The sequence below is a fragment of the Petaurus breviceps genome, unplaced genomic scaffold (genome assembly GCF_028583685.1).
Source record: "Petaurus breviceps papuanus isolate PSGF00001 unplaced genomic scaffold, PetGlider_PUasm1.0 118470, whole genome shotgun sequence".
In the NCBI taxonomy this organism is placed as follows: Eukaryota; Metazoa; Chordata; class Mammalia; order Diprotodontia; family Petauridae; genus Petaurus; species Petaurus breviceps.
In genome coordinates this window covers 1-13,268 of record NW_027185621.1, presented here as the reverse complement: position 1 = coordinate 13,268, position 13,268 = coordinate 1, and the positions used below count along the sequence as shown (strand labels likewise).

The following is a 13,268-nucleotide window of genomic DNA, read 5'->3' as shown; positions in this document are numbered from 1 at the left end:
CTCCCTCCTTTGATACTTAACATTCTGAGGTCCCCCCTCTTCTGACACTCGACATTCTGAATTCTAAGGCCCCTCCCTCCTTTGATACTTAACATTCTGAGGTCCCCCCTCTTCTGACACTCAACATTCTGAATTCTAAGGCCCCTCCCTCCTTTGATACTTATGGTTCTGAGGTCCCCCTTCTTCTGACACTCAACATTCTGGATTCTAAGGCCCCTCCCTCCTTTGATACTCTGCTTTCTAAATAATGGGACCCCTTTCTGCTCTGACACTCATCATTTCTGGGGGACAGATCTTTGCTCTGACATATAACATTCTAAATTCTGAGGTCCGTGCTCTACCCTCAACATTCTGAGGGGTCTGCTCAGACACTCAGTGTTCAGAAGCTTAAGGTCTGTCTGACTGAATCTGCTTTATCTGTTCTGAGTTCCCCTTCAGCCCCAGTGTCCTGTGATTCTTGGTCCCCTCTGATGGTGTCTCCCCCAACCCCATGCCTCCCTGGATCCACAAATGAGGCTCCCCCTCCCTTCCTGCATCTTTCTCCAGGCCCATTAGAGGCTGGTTCCCTTCAGTGCCCTCCTCCCTCTCTAGCATCTTTCCTAGCCTCCTGTATGACCTCCTTCATCCCCTACCCCAGTATTCTGGGGTTCCCTTCCTAGTCCACAGATACTACCCCACCCCTTCTATGGCCCTGTCTATAGCTTCTCTTTCCTGAGTTATCTTACCTTCCCAAGCTTTACCCTGCAACCTAACCCTGGCCTGGCCTGAACGGAGCCCTGCCCTGGCCAGCCTAGTACCCTGGATAGTCTTCTTAGAATTCTAGTCCTTTGTTGGACTTGGGACCCTCTGAACCTTCTTAGGAGATTATGGGATCCTTGCTTAGAGCTGAAAGGGTGAAGTCCTTGAGTCCAATCATCTCCTTTGACTAATGAGGAAACTGAGGCCAAGAAGCTTGCCCAGAGTCACCCAGCTAGTAAATATCTGAGGTTAGATTGGAGTGGCCGTGGTGCCAGCCTGCTTCTCAGCTTCCACCTTCCTATCACCTTGCTCCCAGGCCTGAACTCCAAGGGGGGGGGGAATTGGGACCATGGCCTGAGTGTCTGGGATCAGGGATGCCAGGCTGGCAGAACCAGCACACTGACCTTGAATTTCTCCCCTAGGACACTGACGTGGATTTGAGGACAGCTGGTTTGGAGTGAGTGGGGCAGAGCCTGAGACTGGGCCAGGGAAGGGAAGACGGTGGGGGTGGGCCGGGCTTTCCTGGGTTACTGGAGGGGAGGTGGGCAGCCTGGAGGCTTCGTTCCTCTGACAGAATGCCCACAGGCCCGTGGGGCACTATGAAGAGGTGGAATTGTCAGAGACCTGTGTGAACCCCGGACCCGAACGCATCGGCCCCCACTCTTTTGAGCTCCTCCGAGTCCTGGGCAAAGGAGGCTATGGCAAGGTATGGGGATAGCCCCCTGGATAAGAGGCATCACACTGCAGAGTGGGGCTCTTCTCAAAGGCAGCTGAGGCCCCCCCAACACCCGTGCCTTAAGATGCTGGCTACCTGTGTCTTTTCCCATGGGCACAAGCCCCATCCTGCAGTCCCAGAAAGTTGGGTCCCTGACAAGTGGCACCTGCTTCCAAACACACACCCTGCCCTGCTCTCCCAGGTATTCCAGGTCAGGAAGGTACAAGGAACCAACTCCGGGAAGATATTCGCCATGAAAGTGTTGAGAAAAGTGAGTGCCGTCCCTGGGAGTGGGAGTGGATGACTGGCTGGGGTAGACCTTTGGTGAGTCAGAGCAAGGGGGAGGGGACTTCCCCAGGCCTAATGCCACTTTCATCTTCATCTGGAAATGATGGGGTAGGACTAGCTGGCCTCCACAGTCCCTTCCAGGCCTACATCTATGAACCAATCTCCTTTCACAGATGGGGAAACTGAGGCTGGGAGAAATCAAGTCAGCTGCCCAGGGTTATGGTAGTAGAAGCCTTGCAATGTACAAAGCACTTTTCCCTTGAGGAAGCTAAATTTGGAGAGTGAAGGGACTTGTTTAAGGTCCTGCAGCTAGAAAGAGCTGGCACCTTGTGAGAGTTTGTGGGATTGGGGGCTCTGAGCCAGGACCCCAGTCAGCCTGGCCTGGCTGGGAGGGGCTAGGGCTCAGGCTTCTAGGCCAGTGGAATGGGCTATTCCCAACAGGGTCTGACTGTCCATCTCTCCTTCCCCTCTCCCCAACCCTGTCAGGCGAAAATTATGCGCAATGCTAAGGACACAGCCCACACACGGGCTGAGAGGAGCATCCTGGAGGCCGTGAGGCACCCCTTCATCGTGGAGCTGGTGTATGCCTTCCAGACTGGCGGCAAGCTCTACCTCATCCTGGAGTGCCTCAGTGGTAGGGCTCTGGTCATCCTGGAGCGCCCTCAAAGAATGGCCACCAGGGTGATTCCTACCTTTCCCCCTCCTCACCATCCCTTTACCACTGCAGTCATGAGCCGGCCATTGGGAGGGAATGGCACAGGGCTCAGAGCACTTTGCCCTAAGTGTTTGTTTCTATCTTCACAACAGCCCTGAAAAAAGCAGGGCTGGAAGGGATGACTGTGCTCCTTTGGCATGAGTAAACTGAGGCTTAGAGGGGAGTGGTTGGCTCAGGGTCACACAGTGAGGCATGTTTGTGTTCCAGGAGGAGAGCTCTTCATGCAGCTGGAGCGTGAAGGCATCTTCATGGAGGACACAGCTTGGTGGGTGCCTGGATATCCCCTGCTGTGCACAACTGAGCAGATGGGGCAGGGGCCCTGGGCCACCCTCACTCACCCAGGCCCTCTCTGCCTCTCTTGTCTCTGCAGTTTCTACTTGGGGGAGATCACCCTGGCCCTGGGCCACCTCCACTCCCAAGGCATCATCTACAGGGACCTTAAGCCTGAAAACATTATGTTGAGCAGCCAAGGTGTGTGTGTGTGTGTGTGTGTGTGAGTGTGAGTGTCTGTTTGTGTTTGTGTGTGTGTGTGTATCTGTGTTTGTGTGTGTGTGTGTGTCTGTGTTTCTGTGTGTGTGTGTGTGTGTGTGTGTGAGGGGGCCAGGGAAAGGGTGAGTCCAGGCAGAGGGGCTCAAGGGGCCCCTCAAATACCAGCAGCAGACTCCAACCAAGGTGGTGCTTTGGAGCTGCCTTGGTTTATAGCTGTCTCATTGTTGCTCAGCAAGCCCTGGGCTAAGGCCAAGAAAACAAAATGTGAACCCGAGAGGCATCTGTTGGAAGAGATCCCCCAGGCTGCTGCTGGCCTTCTGATGTTGGTAAAGAGGGAATGGGACTCATTAGCCTTGAGTTCCAGGTGGCTCACGCCCCTTCTTCCATCCAGGAATGGTATGTTGGCAGCGTTGCCTCGCCTTCTTTGGGCACATGCTAGGTCTGCAGTAGAATGAAGCCTCTTGAGGGCAGGGACATCTCATTTTTGTCTTTGTATCCCCAGCATCAGCCCACAATATGCTTAGTAAATGCTTCTTCACTAACTTTGCCTGCCCTCTCTTCCCCAGGCCACATCAAGTTGACAGATTTTGGCCTGTGTAAGGAGTCTATCCACGAGGGCTCAGTCACTCACACATTCTGTGGCACCATTGAGTACATGTGAGGAGTGAGGGCCCAGGGAGGGCAGGGCAGGGTGAAGAGTTAGAGGGCAGGAGCCTAATGGCCTCCTTTCCCACTTCAGGGCCCCCGAGATTCTCACGCGCAGTGGCCACAACCGGGCAGTGGACTGGTGGAGCCTGGGAGCCCTGATGTATGACATGCTCACAGGAACGGCAAGTTCCCCCCCCTTCTCAGGAGGGTGGGTGGGCATGGAAGAGGAGTGGGGGGCAGGGAGGGCAGCAGCAGCAAGTGTCTGTTCATTGTCTGCCTTCTCTAGCCACCCTTCACTGCAGAGAATCGCAAGAAAACAATAGACAAGATCCTCAGGGCAAAGCTGGCGCTGCCACCCTACCTCACTCCAGATGCTCGAGACCTGCTCAAGAAGGTGGGGCCCGGCTGCCTCCAGGTTTTGCCTTCTGCTTTGCCTTCCTCCATCTCCCTGCCCCAAACCTGGGGCAGAGCCCTGGCTGAGGAATCTGCTGTTCTGCTTATTGCCTGGGCAACCTGGGATGAGCCCTGCCCCAGATGGACTCCTGGCCTCCGATGGCCTCTTCAGCTGGAGATCAGGGGCCTCTATGATTTCAGAAGCCTTACTCTGTGTGTGTGTGTGTGTGTGTGTGTGTGTGTGTGAGTATATGTATATGTGAGTATGAGTATGTGTGAGTGTGTGTGTGTGTATGTGTGTGTGAGAGATATCCAGATTCCAGTCCAGGAAAGGGGCCCCCAGGGGTCACAAGGGCAGGGTTGAGGGCTCCCTTCCTACAATCACAGAGTTACAACTGAAAGAGACCGAAGTAGAGGGTCACAGAGTCCCACCCTCTCAATTAACAGGCAGTCACACAGCTAAGGAAGAGTCTGAAGCTGAATTTGAACCCAGTACTTTCAGACTCCCAAGACCCTATCCACTTTCAGAAAGGGGGAGTAGAATCCTGAGATCCATGACTAAGAAAAGGTCCTTCCCCCACACCTGGACCAAAGGCAGGGAAGTTCTCTGAAGGCCCGGTGGGGGAGGGCATCTAACACTGGTCCTGGAGCCAAGAAGACCTGGGACAGCTCCCACCTCTAAGACAAGTGACCTTGGACCTCTCAAGAGCCTCCGTTTCCACATGTGTAAAATGGGCACAATCATGGCTGTGGTGTCACCCCCATAAGGATGTGGAGGCGTAAATGAAATAAGCTATGTAAAGAAAGTGCTTTGCAAACCTGTTGGCCCCATAGAAACGACAGCTTTCTCCCAACTGGGAAGGGGCAGACCCTGAAAGTGGGAGGCTTTTTCCAGAGCAGAACCTTGGCCAGCCTGGGAGCCCCAGAGTGTGGGGAGCTCCATCATGCTTGGGAAGCTTGGCTGTGCATTTCCTAAGGCTCAAGTGTCCCTGGAAGCCTTTGGTATGACCTTGTTGTGGAGATTGTAGAGGATTGAGTTCAGGTGTGGGTCAGGTCCGAGGCTGCTGCCTTCCCTTCTGCCTCTGATGGCCTCTGATTCTCCTCAGGGCTGCCTGGCCCCTCACTTCCAGCCCACACTCCTTCCTCTCCTTTTCTCTGCCTTCCCTAGTTTCTGAAGAGAAACCCCAGCCAGCGACTCGGGGGTGGACCTGGGGGTGCAGCGGACGTGCAGGTGGGTCAGCTCCCCTCACACAGGGACCACACAGATCGCTAACGCAGGTCTGATTGTGGCGCCCTCCCCCCTCGGATATCTTCACTGGCTCACTATTGCAGGAGGGAAAATCCAAACTTCTCAGTCTGAAAATTGCACACACACCCCTTCCCCTCCATCTGACTCTGTTCCCAAATGCATTTCCTGGTGATTTTCTTCCCGTGTGCTCAGCTCTGGACAAACCTGCTGGCTGGCGTCTGCACAGGATATGCACTTTCCCATATTTCCACCTCGGGGCCTTTGTTCTTCCTAGGCACTGTTCCTAGAACTGATATCTCCTAATTTCTGCTTGGAATCCCTAACCAAGGTGCTCCCTCCCTCCAGCTTTCCCCCTGAAATCCCCTTAGTTCTTAGTACTGCTTTCCACTTGAAGTGAATGGTACATTCCACCCACATACAGAATAGAATACAAACTTGTTCAGGGCAGAGTCTGTTTCATTTTTTTCCCCTTTGCTTTACACATAGTAGGTGCTTCAATGAACTGGGGGCTAGCACACTGCCCTCTGCCAGGGATTGGGAGCAAGCCCTGTTGGGGGAAGGGGGTGCAGCTCTTGTGTGGGAGAGTCGACCTTCATGGGAAGCTTCTCTTTCTACAGAAACACCCTTTCTTCCGCCATATCAATTGGGAAGACCTGTTGGCCCGGCAAGTAGAACCTCCCTTCCGGCCCTGCTTGGTGAGTGTGTGTGTAGGTGGGGGGGGGGCCCTGAAATCCCTCCATGGAAGCCCAACCACTGGCTTTTCCTCCACCCACTGCAGCAGTCTGAGGAGGACGTGAGCCAGTTTGACACACGTTTCACGAAGCAGACGCCTGTGGACAGCCCTGATGACACAGCCCTCAGTGAAAGTGCCAACCAGGCTTTCTTAGTGAGGAGCCCTCATCGGTGTTTGGGGTGAATGGGGGGATAAGGGAGGTCTCACAGTGCTGAGAGCAGGGAAAGAATAACTCCACTCCTGCTATCATCTGCCAGGGCTTCACCTATGTGGCCCCCTCTGTCTTGGAGGGCATCAAGGAAGGCTTCTCGTTCCAGCCCAAGCTGCGGTCCCCTCGACGCCTCAACAGTAGTCCTCGGACCCCCATCAGGTACACTGGGCCTCCAATGGCCAAGTGCAGGACAGTTGCAGTGGGAGGGGAGAAGGTTGTACCGGTGCTTGGGCAGGAGGAAGGCTCTGAAGACCAGGGCCTCTAACTGTCACTGGCTTGGTTGCTTCCTCAGCCCCCTGAAATTCTCACCCTTTGAAGGGTTCCGACCCAGCCCTGGCCCAGCAGAATCCATGGAGCTGCCCCCAGCCCCACCTCCACCTCCACCTCCACCTCCAGTCAGCTCAGCCCCTCTTCCCATTCGGACGCCCACCGGCAAGAAATCCAAGAAGGGTCGGGGCCGTTCTGGACGCTAGAGAGGGGACCACGTTGGCTGTCATTGGCTGTCTCTTGCTTCACTTGAACTCTTAACCCAAATCGCCCCTTTACCTCTTGGAAGAAGGATTTCTTGGCATTGGCCTGGAAGTGCCGTAGGCCCATTGGGCCAGGCTGAGCAAAGTGCCCTTAGGGCCTGGGGGGGAGGCACTTTTGCACAGAATCATGGGAAGTGACTGCCACCAGGAACAGCAGGCCACAGCCTCAGGGAGCACTGCGTACCCCCCTCCCAGGTCCTCAGCTGCTTGTGCTGTGTCTTTTAGGAAATTAAATATTTGAATTCTGGCACTAGCTAGGGCCCCTTTCTTGTGAAGGAGGCTCGCTCGGCAGGGGCTTGGCAGCTTAGGGCCAGGCTCACAGGAAGCCCCCAAACAAGGAGCAGGCGTCGGGGGTCTGTTCTGGTGGCTGCCTTTGGAAGGTTGGACAGGGAAAGGGCTTGGGGTGGGGTCATCCAGAAAAGCACAGAGGAATCCAGTGTAGGACTCTTTATTTCAGAAGGGGCTGCTCCCCCTTCCTGGACCTTGAGCGGGCATCCTGCTTCTTTTACCCGCACATTTACAAGGACAGGGAAGGCTTAGTGCTCTTGGTCTGGGGCCGGGGGGACAATGCAGAGACAGGTGGGCATCGCCGTGTGGCACACAGATCCATGTGGGGAGACATGCAGTGACCATGCCTTCAGGACCATGGGAGTACCCTGGGGATGTAGGCAGGCTGAGCTGAGGGGGCTCGTGGGAGGCTGGGGAGGCCCTCTTTAGCCCCTGGTGGCTTTTGTGCCAGGAGTGGGCAGCAGGGAGGGTAAGGCAGATCCCCCATGCCTAGAGCGCGGTGATGCTGAGGCTGTGGCCCCCCTCTGTCCCTGCCCCATCCTCCCAGGCTGCACTTCCAGAAAAGGCGTGGAGGTCACTCAGCAGGGCCTCGGCCCGGGCCCCAGAGTGAGCATGCTTGGGCTCCTGCTGCGGGTGGTCACCCCCTCGGCTTGCCTCCAGGCTCTCTGAGCTCCCAGGCCCGTCGTTCTCGGCCCCCTCTGGCTCCAGGTCCTCCTCCTCCTCCTCCTCCTCCTCCTCCTCCTCCTCCTCTCCCTGCTTTTCCATACTGTCCTGAAGCTCTTCGATGGCTGACCCTCCGAGGCACCGGGCCATCCCTGTGGCCCGCAGCAGCCGGCGGGCCTGGCTCCACAGGGAGGTACCCAGGCGGGTGGGGTGGTAGTAGCCCCCTGATTCCCGGCTAAGGTGATACCAGGCCAGGGCCAAACCCACCATCAGGATCAGCAGCAGCAGCACCAGCAGACACACGGTGACAGAACTGTGGGAGCTGCTTTCCTCAGAGCCCAGCGCCCCTGGCAGAGCTATCAGCGCCAGCAGGCCTGTGAGCCGGGACAGAGCCTGGAGAGAGGGAGGAGGGGAGAAGGTGGAGAAGCTCCGTTTGCCAGGGAAGGCAGCAGGGGAAAGGCACCGGCTCAAGCCTCAGCACCTGGAAGGCCTAGCTCCCTGGGGCCTCCGAGGTGAACTCAGAGGTCCTCTAACAAAGATCTGTGAGGTCTAGAGCTCTAGCCACATCTCGGCCACCGACTTGCTGTTAGGCTGATCACCTCACCTAGCCCCAATTTTCTCATCTGTAGAATGGGAATGTTATGACTACACAAGAGTCTTGTGAGGCTGAGATGAGGTGGAAAAGCACCTTGGACAGAGGTCTCCAGTGTTCTGTGACTTTGGGATGTCTGGACGTTCACCCCTGCCCAGGGTGGAGGCTCATGTATCCTGGTCCCCCCCCATCCCCCCCCCCCCCCCCCCAAAGGGAAGTGCCCTGTTCCTGGAACTCAGCTCAGGAGAAGAGCCCTGTCCTGGAAAGACCCAGCCTCCAGGCCCCAGCTCTGGCCCTTGGTAGCTATGTAGCAGGGCACGTCCACTCTGACCATCAGTTTCTTCATCTGTAAGAGGGCTAGCGGTGGGGAGAGAGTGTGGGAGGGCTTTTCTGGTCCAGAATGGGACCTGGGAGGGAGCCCCTCTCCTCCTTCCCTTTGGAGGGCTCCCCAGAGATGGGGGGGGGCTCTGCCCTGGAGCAGAGCTCCAGGGGCCTTTCTCTGAGCCATCTGCTTAGCATGTCCTCCCCTCCCTCCCTCCCCACAAATAGCTGTGGGTGGGAGCCCCTAGGCATGTGACTGAGGCCTCCACTGCCTGCCGCCTTCTCTGTCAGAGGAAGCTTGCGGTTGGAACAAAGCAGGTGGAGGCTGCCGTGCAGAGGCTCGTGGGGGTGAGCAGGGAGCTGACAGTCTTCATTTCTGGCCCACTCACTTCCCCACCTTCAATGGGCCCTGGACTGCTGGCCGCTACCTCTCTGCTATGGCCTCCCTCTATCCTCTTTGAGTCATTTGGGCCCAACTCTGGCATGGGATCCTGGGCCATGGGAGAGGCACCTGGCTTTGTGGGTAGATCCCCTGAGTTGAGCCCGAGAACAAGGAGAATTGGGGTTCAAGCCTGTTTGTGCCCCTTTCTGCCTGTGTGACCTTGGGTGAGTCCCTTCCTCTCTGACTGCCCCAGACAGTTTAACCCCCTAAGCTGCAGGGCAGGTGCTGGGAGTTCCCAATACTCATGAAATCCAAGGTTGGGTTAAGTCCTAGGAGATGGGGATCAGGGAGGCAGCACCCACAAAGGGCACAGCAATGGCTGGCCTGGGCCATCTCTGGAGTTGACTGGCCCTGGGATGGAGGGCCCTGGAGCATCTATGACCACTTCCCCTTCCCCCAGTGTTCCCCCCAACTCACCATCTGGCCCTCTGGTCTGTGAGCTGGACCCCGGCTACTCTGCTGTCTGTAGCTCTGGATATGAAACAGCCTGGGGTGGGCAGACTGGGTGAAGGAGGTAGGGACCGTGACCTGGGTTAGACTGGGGCTTCCGGCTTCCTGTCTTTTGCCCACCCCCTCCCTGAAGCAGGCAGGGGCCCAGTGCTGGGGAAGAACTGGGGGAGGCCAGGCACATCAGGCAGGGGGTAGGAGGGTGGGGAGGGTTACCTGGTTACCCTTCTCTTGGCCAGTGTCTTAAACCATGCAGCCCAAGGGCTTGGGATGTGGAGCAGGGGGGCTGACATCTATTAAGCATTTCATAAGTTCTGGGGATATAAAATTAGGCAGAAACACCGTCCCTGCCCTCAAGGAGCTCAAATTCTAATGAGGGAAACAGTCACCAGCTATGTGCATTTAAGATACGTGGAATTCCAGAGGGAAAACTTGGAGGGGTGGGGGGGAAAGTGCAGGAAGTAGAGGAAGCAGGCAGACGGCTGGTGCCAAGGCCGGCGATGAGAGATGAAGCATCTGTAACCCCCGGTCAGCATGGAGTGCTGAGAAAAGCAGGAAGGATTTTAAAGAAATTTTCTGTCTGATCCTGAAGGTAATAGGGAGCCACTGAGTTCATTGAGGAGGGGTGACACGATCAGATCTGGGATTCAGGAAAATCAGTGGGGGCTGAGTGGAGGATGGGCAGGGATGCCCCCAGGCCCTGGCAGGCAGGAATGCTCCAGGCAGGATGTCCCAATAGTCCAGCTGGGAGATGCCAAGAACCTGAGGTGAGGGTGCCAAGTGAGGGATGGGGACTGACTCTAGGCAGCTTGGACACATGGGAGAGTGAGAGGCAGGAGTCTGGTCTGACAGCTGGGTTTTGAGCAAGGGGGCTGGACACCGTGGTGGTGTCTCATGTCCCATTGGGCTGAGGGGGGAGTTGGGGGGATGGCAATATGTTCTGTTATGGACACGTTCAGTTTGAAATGCTGCCAACAGGATGCCCAGTCTGAGATGTCCAAGATACAGCTGGTGAAAAGCTCTGGGAATCATCAGCAGATGATTGGTGAAGTCCAGGGGCTGATGAGGTCACCAGCCAGATGGGCTGGGGGGAGGTGAGCTCTGGGCCCGGGGACCCCTTGGTTACTGGGGCATGAAGATTCCCCTGAAGACTGAGGAAAGGCAGGACGAGGCCCAGGAGAGGGCAGTGTCCCCCAAACCTAGAGGCACCCCAGAGCGCAAAGGTGCAGTTTGGCATTCAGGAGGGAAGGGAGGGAGTTGGTGAGTGTAGAAAACTGTCTCCGAGAGTTCACCACAAAAGGGAAGAGAGGTATGGTCGGATAAACAAATTAAAGGATGCAAGAAACATGGGCATGTTTGTGGGCAGAGGGAATGAGCCAGTCAATAGGGAGAGGCTGACTTAGAGTGGGGATAATGACCCCAGATCCATGAACTCTGAAGATCCCAGCTGGGAGCAGGCAGGGCCTCCTTATTGATGAGGGAGCAGGCTTAGAGGGAGGTGGTTTTGGCGGCAGAACAATTGACCCAATATTGGAGGGCTGAGGGCCCAGAGATGCCTTTTCTCTTCCTGGTAGTCAAGCCCCTTGCCCCCTTTCCCCTCCACCCTGGCCCCCAACAGCAAAGGGGGAGGCCATGCCAAGTTCTTAGAAAGAGGTTTTTATTTGGAATGAAAATATAATCAGACCCACAACTTCCACCAGGGGAGCTGAGGGTGGGGGAGCCTGTGGGCTGAAGGGGACTGTGGGAGAGGGACAGATGGTCCCTTGGAGGTGTGGGAAGTTCTTGCCTAGTATATAAAAAAAAAATCATTCTTGGTAACAAGTATAAAAGTGGTCCGGGCCAGGTCCTGCTCCCTGGCCGGCTGAGTTAGCGGTGGAATCTGGGGCAGGGAAGGGATGGGTCGCCTCCAGTGGGCAGGGGCTGGGCACTACACATCCCCATTCTCCATGCGGCCCAGTTGTTCTTCGAGACGGGCAATGCGCTCGCCCTGTTCCTTCACCAGGGTCCGGAGCAGCCGTAACTCACGGGTCACCTCTTCCAGCTTCCCCGAGTCCTGCAATGGAACCAGGGGACCAGTAAGGCCCAGGCAGGGCTGCCTGGTGTGCAGGGGGGATGCCCTGCCCACCTGGCACCCAGCAAGTCTGAGGCCCTCTACACCCTGTCTGCCCTTCCCCAGGTGGACGTGCAAGGTGGCAGTGATTTTCTGCCCCCATTTCCTTTCCTTCTCCTAGGCCTCTAGGGCTGGGCCGTGCTGCTAACTGGACCTAGGCCAAGGTGGCAGGCAGGTACCTACCCCAGCTCCGGCGAGGCTGCTGCTGGTGCTGCTGCTGCTTGGGGTGCTGACCGAGGTGGCGGTGGAGGCAGGCGTGGAAGGCCCGGCCCGGGTGGGAGTGGGAGCCGAGGCCGCTCGGCTCTCATGCAAGACATTTTTTCGGCTAACCTTGAGGTCCCGCTGCTTGCTGGGTACATAGGCTTCACGCAGGGAGATGAGGAGGGGCTCGGCATCCCGCCCACTCACCCATTCTTCAGCTTCCAGGGCAGCCTCAGGTCCTGCTGTGTCTGGGTACAGGTCATCCTGAAACAGGTCTGACTGCGGGAGCAAGGGAAAGCCTCTGCTAGGCGAGGGTGGAGGAGGAAGCCCAGTCCTCTCCCTCCCCAGAATGGGGTGAGATGGACTGACCCATGGATTCCTCCCGAGAGTCAGAGCACTAGGTGTGGAAAGGGCCTCAGAGCTCTACGGAGCTTGTGTCCCAGGTTACAGATAAGGGACCAGCTGTAGGCCTCCCAACTTTGAGGCTTGAACTCAGGACTCACTCTCACTTCCTAAGGAACTCCCAGTGGTCAGTCCCTGGGGCCTTCATGTGTCCCCAGACTCCCTGTAAAACCTCTGACCTACCCAACTCCAGTCCATCCTCTGGTCACTAAGGCTCAGGGCCCCAGAATCTTGCTGAGCACTGGCCAAGCCTGGTCACTTCTTGGGCCATGGCAGCTTTCCCTCTGGCCTCTCTCCTGTGCTCAGGCTCTGTCAGGCCTCACGTGGATCCCCAGGGCTCCCTGCCTCTGGTCTCCACCCTCAGGCACACCAGGACAGCTCCCCAGGGAGGACGGGACAAAGTCCAAATGGCTCGGCCTGGTCCTCCCCTGGATGGCTTCTTTACTATCCCAGAGAAAGCTTACATCTTCAAAGATTCTGCAGTCAGGGGCTGTCTGACCTCCGTACCTTTGCCTACACCTTACCATGATTACACTCCTGCCCCTCCAAATACTGCTGTCCCTTGAGGACTAGCTCAGGGTATCCCACACTCTTGCATTGGAAGGGACCTTGAAGGCATCCAGTCCAATCAGTAAATGGCAGGAACCTTGTGACATCACCACGGAGCAAGTCATCTGACTTCTTGGGAAGGGGGATCTCTCCCTCTAGGGCAGCCTGGCCGTTCCACCCAGGGACAGCTCTGACATTCTGCCCCAGTGAGACCATCCCTAGGGGCCCCAGCAAGGCCATTGTGGTAAGCTGGAGAGTGTCCAGACTGGTGAAGCCCATGTCACATGAGGGCCCGCCTGCAAGGGACTGAGCATGGATGTGTGGCCTAGAGAAGGCCTGGGGAACATGCACACTGCATTCTGCTGTCTGAAGGGCCATTTTAGGGAAGAAGGACTAGGTTTGTTCTCCTTGGCCCCAGGGGTAACAGGGGCAGATTTAGGCCCAAGGCCAAGATAAACTTGCTGCCAGTGAAAGCTGCCCTGGGGGGATGGGCTGCGGGGGGGGGGGGGCCTCCCTCCCAAGAGGGAGTATTCCTTTGGCCTGG

General features: G+C 56.7%; 2 protein-coding genes and 1 long non-coding RNA gene across 4 annotated transcripts; 1 reads left to right on the top strand and 2 right to left on the bottom strand.

Moving 5' to 3' along the window:
- The first annotated feature begins 1,135 nt into the window (after nt 1–1,135).
- LOC138161665 (ribosomal protein S6 kinase beta-2) lies at nt 1,136–6,962 on the top strand. Of its 2 annotated transcripts, none has more exons than XM_069088449.1 (14): nt 1,136–1,195; nt 1,324–1,444; nt 1,656–1,724; nt 2,228–2,375; nt 2,664–2,721; nt 2,827–2,927; nt 3,512–3,602; nt 3,685–3,775; nt 3,880–3,987; nt 5,155–5,217; nt 5,853–5,930; nt 6,014–6,121; nt 6,226–6,338; nt 6,472–6,962. In XM_069088449.1, exons 3-14 carry the CDS (start codon nt 1,707–1,709, stop codon nt 6,650–6,652), a joined length of 1,158 nt encoding a protein of 385 aa, XP_068944550.1. In that variant the 5' UTR covers nt 1,136–1,195; nt 1,324–1,444; nt 1,656–1,706; the 3' UTR covers nt 6,653–6,962. The 2 variants fall into 2 exon arrangements, with proteins under 2 accessions (XP_068944550.1, XP_068944559.1); XM_069088458.1 differs by having other exon boundaries at nt 1,162–1,195; nt 1,313–1,444.
- Nucleotides 6,963–7,151: 189 nt separating this feature from the next.
- Nucleotides 7,152–9,617, bottom strand: LOC138161677 (protein tyrosine phosphatase receptor type C-associated protein-like). The gene is made up of 2 exons (XM_069088476.1): nt 9,433–9,617; nt 7,152–8,053 (listed from the first exon to the last, which is right to left on the bottom strand). The coding sequence occupies exons 1-2, from the start codon at nt 9,433–9,435 to the stop codon at nt 7,487–7,489; spliced, it is 570 nt and encodes a 189-aa protein (XP_068944577.1). The 5' UTR covers nt 9,436–9,617; the 3' UTR covers nt 7,152–7,486.
- A 1,485-nt stretch (nt 9,618–11,102) lies between these two features.
- On the bottom strand, nt 11,103–13,152 carry LOC138161674 (uncharacterized). The gene is made up of 2 exons (XR_011168424.1): nt 11,756–13,152; nt 11,103–11,515 (listed from the first exon to the last, which is right to left on the bottom strand). It is a non-coding gene; the product is annotated as an uncharacterized lncRNA (long non-coding RNA).
- Nucleotides 13,153–13,268: the final 116 nt, after the last annotated feature.

What these genes read in the sequence shown, in the direction of transcription:
- LOC138161665 (XM_069088449.1), top strand. An exon ending in CATCCTGGAGTGCCTCAGTG is followed by an intron (nt 2,376 to 2,663) that starts GTAGGGCTCTGG and finishes TTTGTGTTCCAG; the next exon opens with GAGGAGAGCTCTTCATGCAG. An exon ending in GGGGTGCAGCGGACGTGCAG is followed by an intron (nt 5,218 to 5,852) that starts GTGGGTCAGCTC and finishes CTCTTTCTACAG; the next exon opens with AAACACCCTTTCTTCCGCCA.